Source organism: Aplidium turbinatum, chromosome 9 (assembly GCF_918807975.1).
Source record: "Aplidium turbinatum chromosome 9, kaAplTurb1.1, whole genome shotgun sequence".
Classification (NCBI taxonomy): Eukaryota; Metazoa; Chordata; class Ascidiacea; order Aplousobranchia; family Polyclinidae; genus Aplidium; species Aplidium turbinatum.
Genome location: NC_137480.1, coordinates 19597873 through 19621584, shown reverse-complemented (window position 1 = coordinate 19621584; position 23712 = coordinate 19597873). Strand labels below are relative to the sequence as shown.

The 23712-nt window shown below is 37.3% G+C and overlaps 1 protein-coding gene across 1 annotated transcript in view; it reads right to left on the bottom strand.

The window, feature by feature from the left end:
* LOC145777599 (uncharacterized) overlaps positions 1-14662 on the bottom strand; it is a 49268-nt gene extending 34606 nt beyond the window's left edge. Inside the window, exons 1-2 of the mRNA XM_082589024.1 lie at positions 14301-14662; positions 1929-2218 (exon numbers count right to left, since the gene is read on the bottom strand). Coding sequence (XP_082445150.1) covers positions 1929-2218; positions 14301-14434 — 424 coding nt within the window. The 5' untranslated portion in view covers positions 14435-14662. The remainder of the gene's footprint in view (positions 1-1928; positions 2219-14300) is intronic.
* Between the last annotated feature and the right edge of the window lie 9050 nt (positions 14663-23712).

Sequence of the window (23712 nt, the reverse complement as noted above, 5' to 3'; positions counted from 1 at the left end):
ATCATTTCAATAAGTTTAAAAGTGAAATTGATCCAAGGCAAAGTCGAGGAACCCTTTTCCAAATTTGTTGAAAATTTATTTGCGGCACACGTCCGGTTTACAAAGGCATATTCACTCACCGTGACTAAAAACACTGCAAGCGGTTATTTACTCATTATTGTTCCTGTGTTCTTGTTAAAAAGCACTTCAAACGTTAATAGAATGTGACAGAAATTTCATTTGTCTACCGTAAGACATTTTTTCACTTTCGGGCTTTGAAATGTTTGAAATTTCACATCAATTTTGTGCAAAATAATATTGCAACAAGCAAAAAACTGCTTCAACATGCTTGGTGAAATTTCGTAAGGTTCTCAAAATGCTGAATAAATATACAAAAACTTCACTCCATTGTTGTTGCATTGTCAGCTTACAGAAGACTGTCCTAGAAAAACTGCAAATTGTTGCAGCAGAGCAGCTGATGTTGTCTGATGAATTTCATTGATGGGTACCTTGAAATTATTCCGTTATCTTAGTAAACAACCAATCGCAAGTTAAATTGATTAATTTCGAGGTGGTAGGTCTTCTGTGGTTTACAAAGTGTCATAAAACCACTTGAAAAATGAAAGCGCCCTTTAAACGTGATCAAGCTTTAATTACTGTCATACTGCTATTAAGTTACTTTCTCTGTGTAAGAATTACTTTCTCTCCACATTAAAACTTGTTTTAAAAGGAGACTTGTAATTGATTTAGCCAAGTTTGCTTTTATGATATTTTTGCCTTACATAAAACGCTTTTCTAACAACCATGGCCACCTGGAGATGTGGCCTGATTTGTCACATTTTGCAGATTTTGATTACAGCTACTGCTAGTGCTTGACTGACATTTTTTGAGATGTTTTTACTTTTTGCGGTTTCCTAATGACATAAAACTTTTTTGTTGCCTTGGGGAAGCAGTAGCAAATGAGAAAAAGTAAGTTAAAAAACACAAAATCAGACTGTTATTGAAAATTAACAGTCTGACTAAAATCTTCGAAATCAAATTTTCTTTGTTTTTCAACATGTGAGGATGTTAAAACCTATTGTGTCATCTGGGGAAAAGAATAAAGAAAGCGTAAAAATCTAAATTTTAGAAAAATTTATTTAAACGTTCGCCCAAAGTTAGAAAAACCTGGAAATTTCTGCAAAATGTGACAAATCAGGCCGTATCTTTAGGTGGCCATGTAACAACTAAAGTGTATATCAAACGTTATGCTCAATTTGTGTATAGATCCATGCAATGTACAATCAACAATCAAAGGTCTCGTTCAACATTTGTATTGGGTTGATTTATGATGGTGGATTACTGGATCTCTGACTCGGTAAAGCAGCTGGGAAGCCACACGTCCCGTAAAACCTTTGGGTACTACCCAACCTCCGCGTGACCTTACCGTCAATGGAGATCAAAAAGGAATAGATTAGAAACGTGAAGGAAACGCTGCCCTTTGGGAAATGAATCTTTTGTCAACAAAAAACGTGCAGGGAGACAACAATCAAATTTAGAAGTAATCGAATTTACAATGATGCTCCAGTGACGAAAATGAATGGTTTCTTTATTGCGGCCATTATTAAATGGACAGGTCGTTGATACTCGATAAGTACCAACTGGGGAGCGAAAATCAACGTGCCAAATGCCAATCAATGTGTCTATAGGCGCTTCTTGTGGAAACATTTTTTTGCACTGTTTTGTATGCATCTTTAGGCTAGACCCATTTTAAAAATCGGTTTTTAAGAGTAGTGGCGTCGTCTTTTTGATAGTGTTAGCATCGAATTGTATAAATTTTATACTTTCTACTTGACTGCGAATAGCTTAATCACCATAATGAAGTAACTTATTGTAATCTATCCAATTAGCCATGGATTTTAACAACTGAAATACAGTTTCTGAAATAACCAACAAACAAGTCAACTCACAAATGACATAGTAAGACTTCTCTGGATCAAACTCAAGGCCCCAGGGCGATGGAGAGATTTCTTGAAAATAAAAAGTGTATTTCTTTTCTTGGTTTGGCACGTTGCACGTGATGAGCCTCTTCCCACCAGTGGTGTTGCACTTTCGAAAGTTTTCTTCGTTGACAAGATACAACTTGAAGTAGAACAATTCTTCTCCGTCATCGCGCCCTTTCCTGGGGCAAATAATGTCCAACTTGTCATTTATTGCTGCGTCTATCCCGAGATGGTTTTTTCTGATGTGCATTTTGAAGCTGAAAAATAAAAGGTTCATTTTTTATTGCCGTGTTGTATTGGTGTGACAGGGTGTTGGTATATGGCACACGAAGGTGTTACCAAGAAGATATGCTATGCTAATTCAACATACAGTAATCTATTTGAACGTCTTACAATTGATTTACCTATTTTAACATAAACCGAAGATTTAAGTAAGGTTGTTAAAATCACATTGCAAGAAAATTATTTAGCAAACTTCCATGTTTTTTTGTACTGTTGAACACAAAAGGAAAGCGTTTTATACCCCGCGAAGTTGCAAACTTTTAGGTTGTTCACAGGTGCCAATGGTATGAATGCAAACAACGATATAGCGGGCTGTCTGTAAATGCCATAAATTGCCAAATAAACATGTCTTCGATTGGTAAGTGTACATATCAAGTACGAAGATGGGAATGTGATGGGCTGTGGATGGGCAAGCGGTATTACAAAGATTACATAATTTACTGGATGTGTCTCTGTTTTTCTTCTTATTTATATGGCATTTGGCAAGTCGGCAGCCAATTATAAAAAGTTTGCTTGGCACCAAATAGCACACACACCAAACGTCTACCGTAAAATTATCCACACGGCCAGAAGCAGTATTCGGTTTAAAAAAAAAGCGAAAACATAAATCTGTAGGTTGAGCATTACCAACACTTCAAGTAAAGCAAAATTGTTTTGAGACTTGAGGTCGCAATATTTCCAGTCGATTGTCGCTGGTGTTAATTTGAGGAGGAAAAAGCGTACAATCTGGGAAATCCAACTTTTTCGCTTAAACAGAGCTGATAACAAGTAGGCATTGATAAACTACTAGCTACTCATACCTTTCTTGCTTTGTAAGAACTGCTACAATTTTTTTGTGGCAACCATATAGTTGACAAAGCTCGTTTCCAACCGAACTAACAAAAATTGCCATTTTTACTACGCCACAATGTTTAATGACGTTAAAGTAAATGTAAAAACAACAATATCTTTAAACAGGGAAACCACGATGATCTCAATACACAGCATTCAAATACGTTTACTGCGCATGCTCGAAAACGTAATTTCGTCAAACAAAACGTCTGTGTACAGTATTCAATAATAACATAGTCTCTAATTGTAAGTGCCTGCGAGGGACGTCGTGTCGATTGAAAACGTTGTCACTTGACGGTATAAGTACGTTAGTTTATTGAAACGCTTAAGACGCCTTCCATCATCATCAATCAATGTGAGTATTGCACACTAATGACAATTTGTTTGCTCGTGGCAACCCTGATGAGTTGTTTATGTTACTTTGCATTAAACGACTAAATAAATAACTGTTAAATGCATTAGAAATTAGAAAAAACCACTTAAAAGCTTTGTAGAACACGGGATTATTGTTAAAGTGGAAATAACATCGAATATGTTCTTGGTCACATATGTAACGCACTGAAGTTCTGTACTTTGTAAAAAAAACTGTGTTTCCTATAAGCGTGATACCACAGTTGACTTCCTTTTTTCTAAGATTTTTATGACTAGCAGCTGCACTTGTCACAGCTTTTTTAATGCTGTTTATTTACAATCGTTAACGTGAGGTTAAAAAACAGTTTTTTTATGATAATTTGGGCACACCAATAGTCCTGTTGAGCGCGATGTTTCGCCTTAATTAGGGTTTCGGTCATCGATTGTATGTTGCATGTAAATTATCATGTAATTATATATCTATATTATGTAAAATCGATCAAGAATTTGCGATGGAACTTGTAGCATGAAGTCACCTACAAACCGCACGATCATGGAATATCACGGCTGAAAATGTCAACAGCTTGACCCATTAGGAAGATTAAAGGAAATTTGTCGCATTAATAAACTTTGCAACCGCAATTCAAGTTGACACAACAGTGCCAAAAGTTGATTAAACTCAACAGCAAATCTTTAATGCCTGGTACGACACTGTTGCTGACAGAACTAACATCCGGTAATGACAAAAACCATGTAAATGTTACTTTTAGGAAATATAACTGAATATCACACAAAAATGCAAATACAAACGCAAGTGTAAACACTAATAAAGAAAATTATGAAATAAAACGGGAGAAGCAAAATTGCAATCGCTTTCAGGCTTTGTCTTTTTGGGTAGACTGCCCCCCACCCCACCCAGAAAACCATTTAAATCTGACCGGGCTTGGTAGAAACTCATGGAGAAGATTTTGAGTATTGAATCAAACTATTTTGGTATAAATTTGATTACAAAATCCTGCAGGCGTCTAGAGGTCTCGCCTACGGAACAGGTATCTGTTTTCCTTCATTTTCTGGCTGTGATATTACACTTCTCATCAAGCCGGTGTTAAAATGGGGCCTGTCATCGCGCCAGCATGGAGACAAGTCGGCATTTCCCATCTAAGATTTTTATGAATGAAAAAGACCAGTAGTGCCATCACAACGATCTTCGGCCATCTTGTAACCCAGGCAGTAAAATCCGTCTTTTCTACATTGATTCAACGTCTGCAAACGTTGAATCAATGTACAAATGACGGATTTTTGCTGTCTGGTAACTCACTATGGCTAAAATCGGTTGAGGGATATATCTTGCTAGTTGTGAAGACCAGACTAGGGGATGTGATTGTTGATTCAACTGACTTCAATCAGTAAATGACTTCACCAAACAATATAACGTCGTTTGATGTTGAATCAACGTTGAAATGATTATACTGGTTTCTGATCTTGGCGTTGATAGGTCCCTTTGCTTTCTAATCAAGTTGACTCAAGCCGAGTGCCCACAAATCTATTAAACTTGTCATGACGTGGGATTAGGTGACACAGAACAGGTTAGACGACTCTATACTTATCCATACGCTTGATAAGGATGTCTCCAATAAATGTCAAACTTCATTATATGGAATTCTAAGAAGATTACAATGGTATGCAACCGGGTCTGGACTGTAAAATATACCCATCAAGGGGAATTAGGAAATTCGGTTCGGTTTATAACGCAGTGAGATTTAAGTATTTGAAATTATATCCAATGCAATGTCCACCAAATTCAGTTGAAAGAAATCTTTTTTGACAAGAAACAGACTGAACTATAGCATAGTCTCAAGAGTTAAGACATGCAGGATTTCGACTTCATACTTTTGTTCACCGCTGCAGAACATGATGCAAAAGTGAAGCAAAAATTTATTTCTACATCACGAGATTCCAAGCTTGGGATCTGTAACAAACCATTTAAGTTTTGATTTGTGCAATTTTTTTGAATTTGATTTATGCAATTTTTTTGAATTTTTTATTATATATTTGATGCAATTGAAAATCAAATCAATGCGAAGACCTTTATATCAAACACCTGAAAAGCATAAATATGATTTTTAGTTGCGCTTTTTAAATCGGCATAGGCTACAACTATAGCTTTCATGAGCTGTGGGGGTAAAAATAATTAGCTTTTGTTGGCTCAAAAATTTTTGCTCTGTTTTCGTCACATGACGTGGATATATAAACTTACTTTGTTTAACCTATAACCCCGACACGTCATGTCTTGACAGGCTGAGAGTCTGCATGTCGCAAATCACGAGACAAAAATGTTCGACAGACAGCCCCCCACACAGACAGAAGCAGTCATATTTTTATGGTAACTAAACGTAAACGAACGTTAACCTAAAAAAACAGGAGAACAAGTTTTTAACAGAAAATCTAGCGGCAATTTCATATCGTAAAACCCACCAAAGTAAACTGCACCTTTTGTCAAACATTTGTTATTTTGCTTCTGCGCAGTTGTTTTGAATGTGAAATTATCGCAAATATAACGCTATAATTTTTTACTTTAGTTGTTTTACAAGTTTGAGAAAAAAAACTCAAGTCGTAATAAACCGATTAAAGGGGCGTTCGAGATCAGGCGGCAATTATAAACTTTTTACTGGTGTCGTTAAAACTCGTCGCAAAAGAAAATTTTTCTTGCGTTTTGACTTTTTATTGCAATGTTGTCTTCAACGAAGAAAACACATAAATCATTGAACAAGTCATGATTTGCTTTATAAAACAGTCATATAACCGAGTGTTTGAGTCCAAAAACAAATTACTAAAAATCAATTTCGTAAAGAAAATAAAAAGGAATAAAAACACCAAGTCATGCTATCTCTATGTTGTTCAAGTAGCTTTGGCTGTATTTGTTACAATAGTACGGCAATTTGAAAAGACCTACACCAACTAATAAATCGTTTAAAACTTGCATAATGCAAGAGATATCATCAAACAATTTAGAAAAGCCTTGAAGAAGACTACTGCACAATATGTTTAGAAATATACTGGACCTATGTTTACAAAAAAAACGCGCACATTGTAGTTGTCCAAGAGAGAGAGAGAGAGAGAGATGTTTGTTTATTTGCCTTTCTAATACGAGTCGAGAAAAAGAAACACAATTACATACAAATCAAAATATAGCAATAGAAAGGTCTGGCAGCACCGAACAACCTTACGATTAACCAGTCAAGGCGCTGCCAAGGTCCAACAACATGCAAGGTTTATGGTACAAACGTTTTTGATTTCTATCATGAGCATAATACAGAGCAGGCTTTAAACATGAACTCTGGTTCACTTCACATAGTGCTCATTCTGCGACCCTAGGAACAACACCACAAAATGTTCATTTTCTCTATGTGGAAGGACTATATTGCTGATTCGACATCACTCATAATTTTCTAACCATGACCACACAAGAACACAAGCAATCGAGTTGAAATGAAACAGCAATTGCATCTCTAAAATAGTCCAGTCAACAATCAAAGACAACATTTTCACTAACATCCCAAAATCTCAACGTTTAGTTTTATCGTTTTCAAAATTTGAAGTATTTTGCTTGTTCTAAGTTATCATATTTCTCGAGAAAAGGACAAAATAAATCCCGTGTTTGCTTGAATGAGCTCTAATGTGCTACAATGTGGGGAAGTTATAGAAATTTTATCAACAAAAGAAAACAAAGTTGTCAGTTGCCACCTACTTAGGCCCATACCTACTCGTTGAGCCTTGCGATTTCTTCAGATATCTTTTGTCGAAAGATTACTTCAGGGTGTAAATTATATCATAACAGCAGGTTACCTAGCATCTCTTGTTGTTGAAACATAATTATAGTTAAAAATTGTTATTTAACAGCTATCACAATTAAACTTTGCGTTTATGTGGCAAACAATTGCTACCACAAGCATAAGAGCTTTTCAAAAGTCACAGCTTAGACTGCTTTATGATGACATATTGTTTTTTCGATGAGTAATGTTTTTTAGAAAACTTCCGATCAATATTGACATTGGACTTTGATAAAGTCTTGCCCTAGCCACTATACATTATGAAATAATCGCAGAAGTAATAAAATTGATCGACAAATGTTGTTCTTTGATAAGATAGGGTCAAGTACATCCACACGATAGAAGCAAAGATAAGGTCTTGAGTGTGTTGACTCTACGTGTCAAAGAGTCCGAAAAACAACCGTGTGCGCACTCACACGTGTAGTTTATATAAAAATGTCGTTGGATAATGTTTTACTTTAATAAAAAATGTCCGTTGTCACTTTGAGACATCATGGCAGCATGCGTAAGCAACGACAAAAAACTTTTCGAACATACAAACATGCCAATAAATTTGCTGAACACAAGGGTAGAGTTTGTTGAATAGACAATTAAAAAGCGAACGTAGACCACCCAAGAGTGCAAGTCCTCTGTACTTTCACAGGCACAACAAGCCATGTTGGCTGAACGAAGAATTTCACAAACATATATCTGATCGGCACACCACTCAAAAATGGCATTAAAACAAGAACAAAATCGACCTTAACTTTATCGTGGAAGTTGCCATTTTCTGACTAAACAACTTGGAGTAAATGCAGTTTGGATACTGCCTACGCTTTTCCAGAGATATCCTAGAATTTCGCACAAAAAGGCGTTGTGGAAAGTTGCAACCCAAAATCGGGCAGTTGCTGCTTTTCACAAATACAAAGAAAAGATTGACAACAAAAAACGCTTATTGTATATTTAAGTTCAGTGTGGTTTGACCAGTGCAGTTGAACGTACAAACACAAATATCAATGACTTAAAACAAACGAAAAAAAACTCCAATATCCTCAGTTACAAGCAATGAAAGTTGCCAAGAACGTTGGCGAAGAAAGTTGCCATCACTAAATTGCCACCATTTAGCAGTATCAGATGTGATTTGACATGTGAGCTTAGAGGAAACATCGCGAGATATTTCTGGAGGTATTGCGTGCTATATTACTCAGCAAACAGTGCTGTCTCTCTTCATCTGTCATTCAAATTCTTGCAGTGCAGTGCGGAGTAGTGATGCAAGCCGCGCCGCGTACGCGGCCGCTTTTGACTTTTTCGCCGCGTGCCGCGCCGCGCCGCGTGGAAGGTTGAAATGACAAAGCCGCGCCGCGCCGCTTGCCGCGTAAACTTTCAAGAAATTAATTTTTCGTAAACGTAAACTTTCAAGAAATTAAACTTTCGTAAACGTAAACTTTCAACTTTTCAAGAATCAGCTATGAAACTTCAAATTTAAATTGGAAACACGGATCAGTTATTTTTCCCTTCGGAAACCCTAAGATGGAAAGCTATGCAAATGCAAATTGCAAATGGCTTGCAGTTGACAGGGTTTTAGGGCTTGCTTGTCAGGGAAGCTGTACGAATGTTTTTGGTTAGTAGCCTAGCTGATAAGCTCAGTTACCAGGCTATAGGCCTAGCGCAACTACCGCATTATTTACTATATCAGTTAGCCCAGTGAGTTCAGGCTATAAGTTTTACTCTTGTGTGTGTAGTTCATATAGCCACTGGCATTATAATTGCATTATTGCTTACAAAAAGTGTTCAAAAGTCCTGATACTGGATCCAGGAACATTCTATTTGTCTTAGTTTGTATTATGTCTTAGAACTTAGATGCATTGCTGATAAGAGAATATGATCTGGTTAGCCTGGCCAATTAGTGCACAACTGTATTGGTACTAGGTTACCAGTTATATGCCATGGATGCTTTTTCCTACAATTGACTTTCTAAACAATAACTCGTTAAAATATTTTTTTTTAATTTTGTAATTTGCGGTGTGCGGTGCGGTGCAGTGTCAAAGTTCCAGATAAATTGCGGTGTGCGGTGCGGTGCGCGGATAGATGAGTCAGTTGCGGTGCGGTGTGCGGATAAAAATTTTGGGTTCGCTGCATCTCTAGTGCGGAGTGTAGATTGCAAGATTAAAACTACCGAGAAAGTACAGTATATTCTTTGTTTCGTGAACATATCTTGTGGTTTTGCAGATTCTAAACAAACTTGTGGTTGTTTCAATTTAAATTTTGATCTCGGTAAACATAATATTCAACCATCACAAGACCATAAGGTGTTGAAAGCAACTTAAAACCGAGGTATAGAAAGTTTAGATGCGCAGTGACACACGGCTGAGCAAATATCGATCCTTGGTACAATTTTAATTAAACTTAAGCAGCAAATCGATGGTTATTGACCACTTAGAGCAACTAAAAAATTAAAAGTCTAAAATAGTCTTTTTCGTTTCATCACTTAATTAAAAATAAAACACTGATATTGCTTAAGTCATGGGCGTGTTATTTAATATTCCAGGTTGTTATTGAAAGCCATTATGCTGAAAAAATAATTTTCCTAGTCATTTTCCCATCTTCAATTCATCTTTATGCATTGCTACTTTAGGAGAGCTACAAAAACTGCTTTAAAACGTGATATAGGTTCAAGACTTTTACACCGTTTCAACTTTTGAAGACATTGATATGATGTAAAAAGGGATAGGTTTTTGAAGTTAAACTTTAAATGAGAAATCTCAAGCCGTCAAGAAATGTTCTAGACAAGAAAATGGGCAGGGAGAGAAAAATTAAAACATATTCACAGACTTCAGCAAGGCTTGTAATTGCACCTTTCTATTTGTATTCTTTCGCACAAACTGCACGTGCTTATTATCAAACCGCCTTCTCAGGTGGTCATCAATATCTACTAAGAACAAGATTGTTGGTGTTTTAAATAAGGTACCGACCATTGTGAGTTGTGACTGACCGAAACAAACCATCATCAAACATTGTATAGAGAAAAATAAACACGGTGCAGCAATGGAGCAATCGTCATTAAAAAAGTGATAGCCTACACGAACAAAATACTTTCATATGTTTTAAAATGACAAATACAACACAACAGTTATAACGGCCAATTGCTTTTGAGCGAACTCTGAAAGGTGTGTTGTGTTGGTTTAGGTAAGTATTTTGCTTTTGTTGTCTGGTTGGAATAAAAAGATAAGTAGGAAGTAGTTTTATTGGCATGAACAATACAAGGTCATTGTAGGTCTGCAAAAGTATTCGATTCAGTTAGATAACGTGGAGATATAAAATATTTCTTGCTGTACAAGAAGAAAATGCTATGTCTGACTTAACATGGTACAGCAATGCTAAACCATAGTTCGTATAAAACCGATTGAAGGCCTTTAATCTGTTTGTGCACAGCATGGCAAATTTGAGGTATTTCAATTTTCGCCATAGGCCTGAAAATTTTCTGATTTAGTTAAACTGAAAAGTATCAGTGTTTCCAAGTTTGTTATTCCTACACTTTGTTGAAGACATACTTTCATGACGATCCGTTCATTTTTAAATTCAGGTCTATCCAAAAAGAATATAATACAATTTATTATTTTTACATGCCGAAGTCCCCAGCAGAACGAAGGAGAAACAGTTGAGAAATACGTTATGACAAATGATATTGTAAAGATAATGCATTGGTTCAAAAGCAAGCATTTCTATTGACCATTTGCAAAAAGTTAACGTTGCTCATTCAGTACGTAACACCCGCCGTGCAACAGCAACAATTTCATAAACGTTGGAAAGTTCATCGGATTAACAAAGTTCAAATTGCTTTTTAGAGTGCTTTAAGCCCCTAAAGCTGACTTGGCTACATAAACTTGTGCTGTGAGAACAGAGTTTGCCTGCATTGTTTCTAAAACAGACATTTTATTCACAATATTTCAACAACCGTAACATTTTGAAACGTAATATAAAAGTGGATTAACTAAGTTCGTCTAAAGACGTTGGTCTCAGCCATGACCAAACGCTGCCCGGTATTGGGTTGTTAATTTGAAAACAGTTTAGAGACCAAAATATAAAGTTGGAAGTATACCTAGAGACCCACTTTAAGTTTTGATGGCACAGATTTGACTTTTGATGATGCAAATCTTTAAGCAAGATGAAAAGTAAACTATTGCGAAATCTAATCAAATTAAATGTTTACAAGGTTAAGATAAATTTTGAAAACTGCTGCAAGATTGTGCGCTGTGTTACTGTCAAGGTTCAAAATATACACTCACAAACGGCGCAAGAAAATACACACTTGTCTTTCAGAGACAACGCTTACTCATCATACACAGTTATTGCATGCCATTAGTAATGAGTGCTTTTTGTTTTTGCGTCAGATTTCTATGGAAGTTGTAATATTATTGACTACGTGAAAGCATGTTGCGTCTTGATGCACGTCATTAAAAATGCAGTCATGCGCAACGCCTAAGAAAACAGGTCTGAACTCACCCGAGGTGAATCATTGAAGACTGATTTGGAAACTAACACAAAACAATAAAAAAAAACTAAATGCTCAAAGCAAAAAAATGTTTTTGCTTGACATGACCTTAACCGTCAGAAATACCTTTGTTACTATTCACAAGCAAGCAGAGTTTCGTGTAAATACGAAATATTTTTCACACTTTTGAGGGCATTTCTATGAAAAAGTACGTATTGTGAATAACTCTCGAAAATATCAACTCATTTGACATCGCAAGCTTCATAACAATCTGCCTTCTTTTACAACTTTAGCCTCGGTACAAGACACAAAAGTGAAAATGGGATTTCCAACTAATTGGCAAATAACTAGAGTTGAGTCTCAAATCAATGTGCTTGCCTATTCTAACATAGATTATGCCAATGACAGTGTAACATCAAAGCAAAACACAACATTAAGTTACATTCTCTTAAATTAAACAAAAGCGATGATTTTTTCTCTATATTGAAGATGGAAGAATAAGGCGGAAGCTATCAACAACTTGGCGTCATGTAGTCTATTCTGTAATGTGAACTTGTCACTGAGATGCGTGCTCATCTGTTGTATATAAACAAGTCATCAAAATCTAGCAGTTGAAACGACAGACATACTCTCAAAGGACCGCTACGCAGAAGGACTGTAGAAACAGGAGGATTTCTTTTTATGATTTGATTAATTAAGTTTTTAATGGAAGGCCGGTTTAGTCTTGTGTGTGGCACCACACGAAAAAACACGTACGGTCATGATTCAATGGGAAATCGGTTCACGAAGTATTGATTCGTCATGCTAGAAAAACAATGATTGTCATTTGGAAGATTTAAGCGATAATTTGTTTGTTCTTTCCAAAAACATCATCTTATTTGAAATCGGCAATAAACTCATGAAAAAACAATTAACATTAAAAAACACTTTGCAATGTAGTGGAGCGGTGCTTTCATTTTTGTGTGCTCCTTTAGCAACAATACACCCGCTTACAACTTTTTATCATTATTAAATGTCTGGTGATGTTAAAAGCGATGAAAATAACAACGTTGCTTTCTAGCAGCAATATTGAATTAAAAACGCTGCGGGTGTTGACAGACTGTTACGATTTGCTTATTACATCAATGTCAATCTTGAGTGCAAGAGCATATGGCCCAGCAATGGTTTATTCGCCTAATTAGCCACAATTGCGTGTGTGAAATTTTATTTCTTTGTTCTCAACGTGTTTTCGACAAAAATTAACATTCAATTGATGTTGAAACATCCAAATTGAGATGTTAGCAAATGCGACTGTTTTACCAGACCGATCTGATTTACAGCATTCCAGAAAAGGCGTAGAGAAAAGTTCATGGCATTTTCTTGATTCAGGTCAACGATTGTTTCAATTGATGTGTCGGTGTACTTCCACACTGTTTGTGTGGATTGCTTGTCAATGTGTTCACTTGTGACAAAAAGACTTTGATCTTTCGTTAAATCATTGCGTTTACTGGGAACACAAACACAGGAAAGTAAGTTTTGTGGTAGGTGCAGCAAGGCGCTGTTATTTTGTTTGTTTTTATCGAAGTATGGAAGATAATCGCATCGACTTAAAATGTCTCAAATTCTGCAAAAGAATTCTGCGGCTTTCTGTAACAACTTTTCGTGGCAGAACTTGACTTAAAACCAACGCATCCACCAAACAATAAATTGCTTATATATTACTCACCTACTAAGAAAAGTAAACTTTTAAACATATCTACGCCGTTTTAACGCAATGGCTTTAAACCGTTTTAAACATAGTAGGCTACTTAAAGTAGTAGCCTATGCTAACGAAATATTCTCACAAATCGAACAAGATAAAACAATTCAAAGGATAAACCAACCAAAACAACATTTTTTCGCACAAGAATATTAACTGTTGGGATATATATGCCTCACAAATACGGCAACTAAGGTCGAGAGATGTGATAAGTTTTTTGAGCATGGGATATCTGTCTCCAATACCTGTGCACGTAGACCGTGACATCCTACTTGCTTCAAGTGTTAAATATCGTTAAAACAACACTTTTAACCATCAAAGCAACGCAAAATTGCGAAAACTGGCAAACCTTGGTGTAACCTCCCTGGTCATGCACCAAAGCATATGAACGGAAAAAAACTTACAACATAATTCACCTAAAACGGCTTTGAAACTTAAAAGCATTCTCTTGTGTTTTGTTGCCTGTCATCAGATGATGGATTACCTCAGTTGTTTTTAAAGGATGCTATTCGAAATTTCATACAGGGTACAAACAAAAAGTCTCATTCAAAAGTGTGTTTGTAGTTGGCTTTTAGATGTGATTTGATTGTCCGCATTCAGCAGTAGCCTACTGTATGCGATATTAAGCATTGTCACCTGAAACTGAAAGAAAACTATAAACTACCATCCACCTAGTATTTTTACGAAGAATTTCTAGCATATTGTACAATAGAAATGATAATTTCTAGAGCTAATGTTGTTGGTCAAATAATAAATGCGTCGAACTTTTTCTCTGTTTTCGTGTACGAGTAGGCCACGTCATAAAAAAGAATGAAATCACGTTCAAAAATACTTACAGCGGATTTGAAGAATTCCAGTAAATTGGGTCCAGAGTTTTCCCTTCAACAACTGCGCATTCGAGAAAGTACACAACGAGGCTAAGTACGATGAAAGCTATCGTTAAATTCTCCATTTTCAGTCTCCACATCATAGAAAAAGCACAAAATTGTACTACTGCGGGAGCGGCCTAATTGACTTCTGGACTTTTATCTGATTTTGATACTTGAAGCTGTCCAACTGATATATCTCTTGACAACCAGCAAACGTCTCTCTTCAAACTTTGAAACAAACTGATAAGAGTAATCCACAATATGCGCAGCAACAGCTGCGTAAAAATATCTTTATATTAACTTTTTACCTTATAACAAAGATACAGACTAAACCTGAATAGAGCATATTATTATTTACATTGTTATTTCATAGGTTGAGTCAATTTAAATCAGATGTACAGTGTCTTTCGATCCAGATCGGTTTTATGGAACACCGTTTACCTGTCTTTTACGTCTTTGATTTTCATGCTGCTGCTGACATTTTTTTTCTTCTCTAACTTCGGAAAACATGTCTGTGATTGTGAACGTGTGAAGCAATGCTATTTTATATAAATTTAACGTTTTTTGCTTGCACACTCAACATGCACGAATTCATCAAACAACATAAAACTAATAACTTAGTTTACCAAACATTGATCCATGTATCGACAGCAAATTACTATTTGACTCTTGCTGGTCGATCGATCGAAGATTTCGATGATGTTTTAGTTCACGCACTTTGCTTTACTTCTTTCTGACACAATCGCAAAACAATATTTTTCCCTGTAGACATAGCGAAAATGAAAACTGTCAGAATAAAACAACTCCTTTCGCATCAAAACATTTAATCACTGCCATCTCTTCAGCAAACCTCGGTCTTGACCCAGGCCTTCATTTCCAGAGTGTTTGCTGCGAGCAACTCTGATTGTAAAAACGTCAGATTATATGGCAACAAATTTTTTAAATTTGAAACGCAACAAATTTTTGAAATAGCATTGTTAGTTTTTCGTTCACAATTGAATGACTCAGAAACTGCTAAAATTTTCGCGTTTCTAATCTTAACCTATTTGATTTTATGCGCTTCACTTAAAATTCTCGAAATTGTCTCTCTGAAGGTTCTCTCAGTAACTTAAGAGCCAGCAAACCTAATTCCGCTTCCATATCAAAAACTAAACTAAAACTAACGTTGCTCTCAACACTGCAAATATGCACATGTGTTTGCAAAAGAGAAAGTTCACACGACCTCATAATTACCAACGATAATATAGAACAAGCAAACAAACCAACCTGACTTTCACCTGCCTCTGTACAACGTGAGATCGCTCAGACGAGTCTCAAGAATGGAGACGAATGCTGTGTCGTAGATTGCCCTTCGGCAAATACGTCGCCTTTTTCTTTCGCTTTTGGTGATATTCAGTGAAAATATTCAGTGCCTAAAAAGCGGTGGCTATACAAGCAAGAATAAAGCGATAAAGACGGTGTGGTTTGGATGTGTTTTTAGACATGTGTGAACAAGCCTTGAGTTCATTTGAAAAGAATTTTAACGAAAACGTGACATCTTGTGGAAATGGAACGCTGTTTTAATGTTGTCGTTTGTGAGAGTTTGTTAAAAAAAAATGTCGTATCATATCACAAGGGAAAAAATATGGCAGAAAATTATTTCTGACACTCTTTTCAGAGAGAAATATGTGTTGAAATGGCTTGTGGAAATTTATTGTTTTTAAACCGAATTGTTTGTTTCATGTTCAAAATCTTATTTCCAATTGGTTGCAACTGCAGATATGCAGCAATTTGTTTCAAAATACTCGACGCGATGTAGATGGAAGACGATGAGGTGTTGGGTTAGCAATCCACCTTGGAGATCAAAGGTGCAAGCATACAATTTGAACATTTTTGTGGTCACAAATCCTTTTAAACTTCAAAGAGTTATCAAAACATTATAAAAATATTACAGAAACAACAACACAACGATGTCTTGCAAATAAGTTATCTATTCACGAGTACAGAACCGTTTTAAATCAAAAACACATCATAAAAAACAATTTATCAAACAAGCAACAACTGTAGATAAAATACTGTGAAAGCGCCACGAGCGAGATTAGCGGTGCACAATCTTATAAATTATTTAACCTGGTTGTTGTGTCAGGTTTAAAAAGCACATTTGCCCTTACGCCTCACACCCAGGCCCGGATTTAGGGGGGGCAGAGGGGCAGTTGCCCCGGGGCCCCCGACTTTTGAAGAGCCCCCCTATGTGGAAAAAAATGTGATTTTGTGTTATTTTTTTCCTTTTGGCCTTTAAAGTTTCTGCAAAATGCTGTGCAGTACTGGACTGATGCTACTGTAGACGTAGAGATGGTTTTTCGCGCCTTGGCGCGAAAAATTTTTTTGCACGGGGGCTCCCCGATCTAAAAGTGCCCCGGGCCCCCCATCAGCTAAATCCGGCCCTGCTCACACCTAGTTCAATTAAGTTGAAAAACAACATCATTCAAGGTTTGATGTACGGTAAGTAAATTTGAGAATAGTAGGTTACTTCTGTGGTATCCACCGTCGAAGATTTCGGTTAAGTGGACATAAAGGCGATGCAGCCAATCTTCGTGTCCACCTTCAGGCATGCCTTTAAGAGTCCTGCTACAGACACAGCCGCATGCTCTTGAGCGGTGTCGAACCGGCGCTTTTTCGAGCGCCGAACCAGGGTTTTAACCACACGTTATGCAGCTGACACTGACTGCTACTGTAATTTACGAACAAAAACGGTCTACTCTACAACTTTTATATGAAGAGCCTGACCACCAAATAATAAGACTCTTTTGCAGTTCATACATTTTTTTGAAAACAAACACGGTGTTTATGTTCTTTAAAAGGGAAAATTTAAAACAAGAAAAAACAGCTTTTGAGAGAGAAAGAGAGATAGAAGTTTAAGGTTTTGAGAAGGTGCTACGAGTCACATGGCCTATTGAACGATGTTTCATGTGGTGACTAGCATAACAAGTTAGTAAGATTTTTACACAATAATTATCATTCGCTATCTCCGCTTGCAGCAGATTGCGCAACAACATGGGTTAGGCCACTTGACAGGGTTCCATGTGATTTTATGAGCCGTACTGCTTTGATGCTGGCTCAAGGCAGATTGGAAGAGGGTGATATGTCACCAGATTTTTTACACAAACTGTATTAAAAAATCATGTTATAACCATTCATTTTAGCATATTTTCAGTACAAATGCAAAATCCAAAAAATATTTGACTAAGATTTCTTCAATACGGAGGTCTTCTTTTCAGGTTTCTACAACACTTACACGAAAGTAAAGCAAGAAGTCTACTTCGAGTTGTATGAAGTGGAACTCATACTTCAGAGATGAGATTAACGTGCTGCAATGTATTCCAATGCGTTATTTGCCTCTGACCATACCGGTTTTTTTTTCTGTAGGACTTTCGCTCGTAAAAGTCTTCTATTTCTGACGTTATTTGCATAAATCCTCGTACGAGCGACAAACACGGTCGTAACTAGAGTTTCTGCCAAATATAACCGTGATTATAAAGTTATTGACAAACTGTGTAACGTTTGAAAGTGTGTGTTGAGCCTGTTAATCATCCTGTTTGTGTTTGTACGATTGTACCATATTTCAATGGGCATTTGTAGACTGTAAGCAGCTGAACATAATAAATCATAACAACATAACAAACATCGCGTGACTTGCGAACTTCAGTTTCATAAATTTAGTCGACTCTTTTGTCAAAATTGTCAATATTTTACTTTTGTCATCAACGAGTAAAATCCTCTTAGACTAGATATTTTCCAATCCATTCCATTCTTATTTGTTTTACGTTCTACTTCAGTAAATATTCACTTATAACTTCAAAATTCAACAGAAAGCTGATCTACATAGCCAGAAAACATGTCATAGGCTTTTTCACATAAACATGTAGACTGCTTTGCTACCATATACATTCCACGCTTGCTCATTGTGTTCTAACCTGGGATTTACCAACTTGGAGGCCTGTGGAAAGTTTAAAATCGGTCCATACTTGCATTGATTGCATAATTAATATCCGAATTATCAACATCGAATTTGGGTGACAACTAAGTGCAATACGTTTAACAGGAATATCCACAACTACGGGATTAGAAACTCTGTGGAACTGAAAACAACTTTGTATAGCAGTAGGGTTCACTGTTCTTTGTGCGTCGCTGTGATAAATGCTTACATAAATTGACCTTAAAAAGCAGCAAGTAGGAAGCCAAACCGTGAACGATGCTATAATATAGCATCTGGACTGGAACCCAAATGCTAGGCCTCATCTTGCACGGCAAACAGGATTGCCATATTGGCGGTTTTAACGCAAAATAATGCAAAATCAAATAAGTTTTGATGTGAGTGTACACTTTATATTATTTTTGTGAAATCGAGGTTTTTATCTTGTTAATCCTTCTGTAGTCGTAGTAATGTGACGACTATAGCACTGAATAGAGATTCCAATACAGATGTCCCTGACTTTTAACCGCAATTTTTCACAAACCAAAATGTCATTCGCGACGTTTGTGATCTCCAAAATATTGATGTGAGGCTACGCGTCTCATCAGTATACTCTTTGCTGGCTTCCGAAATCAATGCTTTTTTGTCGTATCCAGGCTTACACCAGGTTGTTAAAGATTTAGATAGTCCGGCAGAAGTATGACTGAACCTGGAAATTTTATGCAAAGTTTTTTTTTTTATTGATTTTGATAGCCTAGGGTCTACTCTTTCAGAATCTGTCGGGTGCACTCCGTGCAACCTTGAGCGTTTTGAGAAATTCAAGATGGCGTCCAAAATGGCCGCCGTTTCAGATAACTCCTTATAACTCAGTTAGTATTTGACCTAGGATGATAGTTTTGGTGTCTAACCATATGTTTTGAGGGGCAAGGAATCCATTGAAACTATTTATTTGACTGGTTGGGGATTGCATCGTGTAGAAATGCAATAATGCCGCCAATAGGGCTGCCATATTACAAATTTCAAACAAAAACAAACAAATTCACTTGTATTTGGTCTAGATTGATAATTTTGGTGTTTATCTATACGTTTCGTTGACAAGGAATCCATTTCAAGGATTAAAACAGTTGCATATGAATTACATTACAGTAAAATCCAAAATGGCTGCTGATATATTTTCCGAATACTTACAGAAAATCATTATTTCTGCGACTTTGCTTGTGAAATACCATCTAACATATAACATCACTCACAAATGTCACCATTAGTTATCACAAATGTTACCATTAGTAATGTACAAGCCCCTCTCACAGTCAAGGACAGTCAGTTGTGATTATCATTTCGTCATTTAGCTAGTCCATAAATCTGTGACGTTGTCCAATTGAATTAAAATGCTAAGTAAGATCAGGCTGATTGCTGTCTTCCAGTGAACGCCACACAATAGCTTGGTGATGGGCCCTTCTTACATTCACTTTAAAGGCCTCACTTGTAGGAGGAAGGGAACAAAGTTTTGGTGGTACCGCGGAGGCTCGACCCGTTTTGGATGCCCATACCCTCCAGCGTGTTTCGGACATTGATTTACTCGTAGTATATTGGCCGTAACAGGCTGACGTGAATGTGGTTGCCTGCGCAATCACTGATTCTATGGGAGAATCAATGACCCCTAAAAGTGATAGTGAGTGACCATCTTTCAGAACCTTCAATGCAGTATCTTTGCCAACCCCATAGCAGTATGCTACGTATCACACCCAGTAAGAGCATGGGCTGGCAGGAGTTCATTCACAAAAGACACATGCTTCTCTACTGCTTTTCCAATGTCAATGACTGTTCGTTCCTTAATTGGTGATTCCATGGTGATACGATTTTTCATGCTTCCAGCGTGATAATAATGAAGCAAGAGAATGAAAACGTCGGTGTCATCGGATATCACAGTTATACCACTCTCTTCATTATTTCGAGCAGACACCATCACCTGTTGGATAATGATATTGTCCGCTTCCTCATGACTAGTTGAATTGTTGAAAGGTCCGCCTTCCTGATCACTACACCACCATGGCTGATTTCAAATGGGGCAACGTCCTCACCAATCACTATCAACTTGTGACTTTGGGTGTATTCATGGAATGACTCGTCTTCAATCAGAAGTTTGACAATCAGGTTTATCAACTGCTTCTTGTTTTCGGTCACCGTCAATACAGTCTTTTGAGGTGATAACTTGGTGTTCAACTGCAGCTCGTGGGCTCGGCTAACTCCAGTGGCCCTAGCATTTCTGGTGACACTCTTAGTACTGTAATCGTAGTGCCGATCGAACACTAGGTGAACGTCCCCAACTTTTAGTCTCTTGGCAATGGCATGTTTTAAGTTGTTTGCGTAGTCTGTAGTGGTGCCCTCTGCATGCCAAGGAATCACCCAGAGTAGAGCGGAACCATCAATCACAACTACTGAAGTGTCACTTTCTGTTGTCCGAGCAGATACCTCAACTTGAAGTTGTCGCTTTAAGGAAGACTTTGATGTTGCAGCTCTCATTTCTCCTGTGGGGTCAAACATAGACGTTGGTACTGGGGCCACTTCGTAGGATAGGACATCTTTTATGTCAACATCACGCCCACTAGCCTGTTGGCCTATGACCCTGGAGTATATGACATTCATGTCGTACACTTTACTACGTCCCACGTTTACATGTTTCTTTGTAGCCACCATATGGTAGTCACGGTCTTGTGAATTGTTTCATGTAAGCCATCAGGTAAATTCTCTCCGAATTTGCACATCTGTTTGAATCCTTTCTGCACAGCCTCCTGCACATTCACTGCCGGGGTTCTATGTTGACCAGTTGCAATGTTCACTAGATCCTCTGGATGTTTCTCGGGATCAAGTGAATCCATACATTTTTGAAGCTTCGTCTTGATGGCTTCTCGGTCCTTGTTGTCATTCTCTATCCGTTCCTTCTTTTCTTCCTTATGTCCACTTCCCTGGTCTCCAGAATCTCCAAGCATTTCGCCCAGAGCAGCCTCCACATACTACATGTATGAAAACTCAATGCCCAGATCTTGAGCGTATCCGGCTTCAAGGTTATTCCTATGATGCCATTTGGGTCATGGCCATATCTCATGAAAGTAGTTTCTATAAACATATCACTCCACAGTCCACAGGCCATTCCATAGTCCGCGCTGGTGCCTCATCACATGCTCCCTTTCATGAACCGGACTAGTACCTCTTCTGGGAGGGCTTCCATTGCCCTTTACCTTGCATAATGCACATGGCCAGCGGAAAAGAAATAGGGAAGCATTTGTTTGCATGCCTCAAGATGCAACAGCCAATCAGCCTCCCGCTCAGCTCGGACAAACCTCGTGATAAGGAACACTGGTTTGATTAACATGTCCACCCACAGTTTGGCAGTCTTACTCCTTTTGGCTATGTTCTCCAAGACCTCCAATTAGAACGAGCACTGCGGCTTCGAAAGAGAGAACGCTTTATCGATCTTTCTTACAAGCCTGCTGAGACGCAAGTTCGCGCTTGTCAGTCAGAAAGCAAAGTGATTACGTAGCATAGTGGGAGTTCGAGATTAAGAAATTTACAGTAAGTATTCGGCAAATATATCAGCAGCCATTTTGGATTTTATTGTGATGTAATTCATATGCAACTGTTTTAATCCTTGAAATGGATTCCTTGTCAACAAAACATATGGATAAACACCAAAATTATCAATCTAGACCAAATACAAGTGAATTTGTTTGTTTTTGTTTGAAATTTGTAATATAGCAGCCCTATTGGCGGCATTATTGCATTTCTACACGATGCAATCCCCAACCAGTCAAATAAATAGTTTCAATGGATTCCTTGCCCCTCAAAACATATGGTTAGACACCAAAACTATCATTCTAGGTCAAATACTAACTGAGTTATAGGGAGTTATCTGAAACGGCGGCCATTTTGGACGCCATCTTGAATTTCTCAAAACGCTCAAGGTTGCACGGAGTGCACCTGCCAGATTCTGAAAGAGTAGACCCTAGGCTATCAAAATCAATAAAAAAAAAAACTTTGCATAAAATTTCCAGGTTCAGCCAAAAAATTGGATTTGGCAACCGGACTAAGAGGATTGGAAGCAAGAAAGCCAATCTTTGTGTCAATCTTCTAGCATGCCTTAAAGTGTTTAACCAAAGACACAGCCACATGCTTTTGAACGGTGGCAACCAAGCGATCTTTCGAGCGCTGAGCCAGGGTCCTCAGTACTCGGCTAGGCAGTCGTCGTAGTGCTTGATTATATGCAATGATACCACTTATCTACGTGAATCAGAGTGTCAATGAGATTATAATATTTTTATTTTGTGACAGAGACATGAAACTACAACCGGAGAAAAACATGTTAAGTGATGATAACACTTCCCACTAACATATTGTAAATTCAAATCTCAGATAATTTTACAGTTGATCCTACATCCAAAATACGGTAATAAGTTAACATGAACCGATCCATTTATTGATGTAACCAGACAGGTACAAAACCAAGTCAAATAACAAGATTTGAAACAAAACTAAAATCAAATGTTACTTATTTACCAGCGCGACAACACGCTAGCTGACTGGGTTAGACACACACAGCTCGTGCTTTTACGAGTTAGATCACAATCGACGGCCAACTACGTCACCAGAACACAGTCGAATGTCAGATAGCAAATCTCGCTGAGAGAGTCGAAATGATAGACGCACCATTAAGCTCTATTTCTACTGTTTGTTTAACATTTACCGTTCTGTGGGCTTCTAATAACGAGAGAGCTGACATATTGTCATGCTGATAACGTAGTTTTGCAAACATTTTGACAAGCAAAATTACTTGTCAATACGTTTTTGCTTACAATTTTTCTTTTCTTTGGTGCCGAAATGAAATAGTTTGTTAAATATTTATTTTTAAGCTTCAACGAAGTGTGTCAATAGTTTATAAATGTTGAGATTGATTTCTTTCAATGGATTTTTCATATTAAGCTAAAGCTTGGCTTAAAAGCTATTTTTGTCTGGTTAACAGCGAAAGTGGTCGGAAAATCCTGTCAAACGCTGCTAAGTATGCTGTAACACTGTTGAAACTTTGTGAGAATTGAGTTTTGGTCAATTCTGGACTGCACAATGCACAACTGCTAAATAATCATCCCTATCCTAACGCATCAAACAATCGTATACTTCAATAGCCTTTTTTCTTGTTTTCAACAACTGAGAACTACTTCTTTAACCATATTTTGGAAATGTTTTGTGGTTGATGGGTAATGGTATTCTTACGTCTAAACACGTGAAATAAACAAAGAATTTTTTTTTTTATGTTATTTTGACAACTCACTTTAATGTTTTATTACTGTTTGGATTGCGTTTTCAAACTTTTCAGACATTCTCCTATAATCGCATTATCAAATTTCTGTGATGATATCAAGTGTTGGTACATAA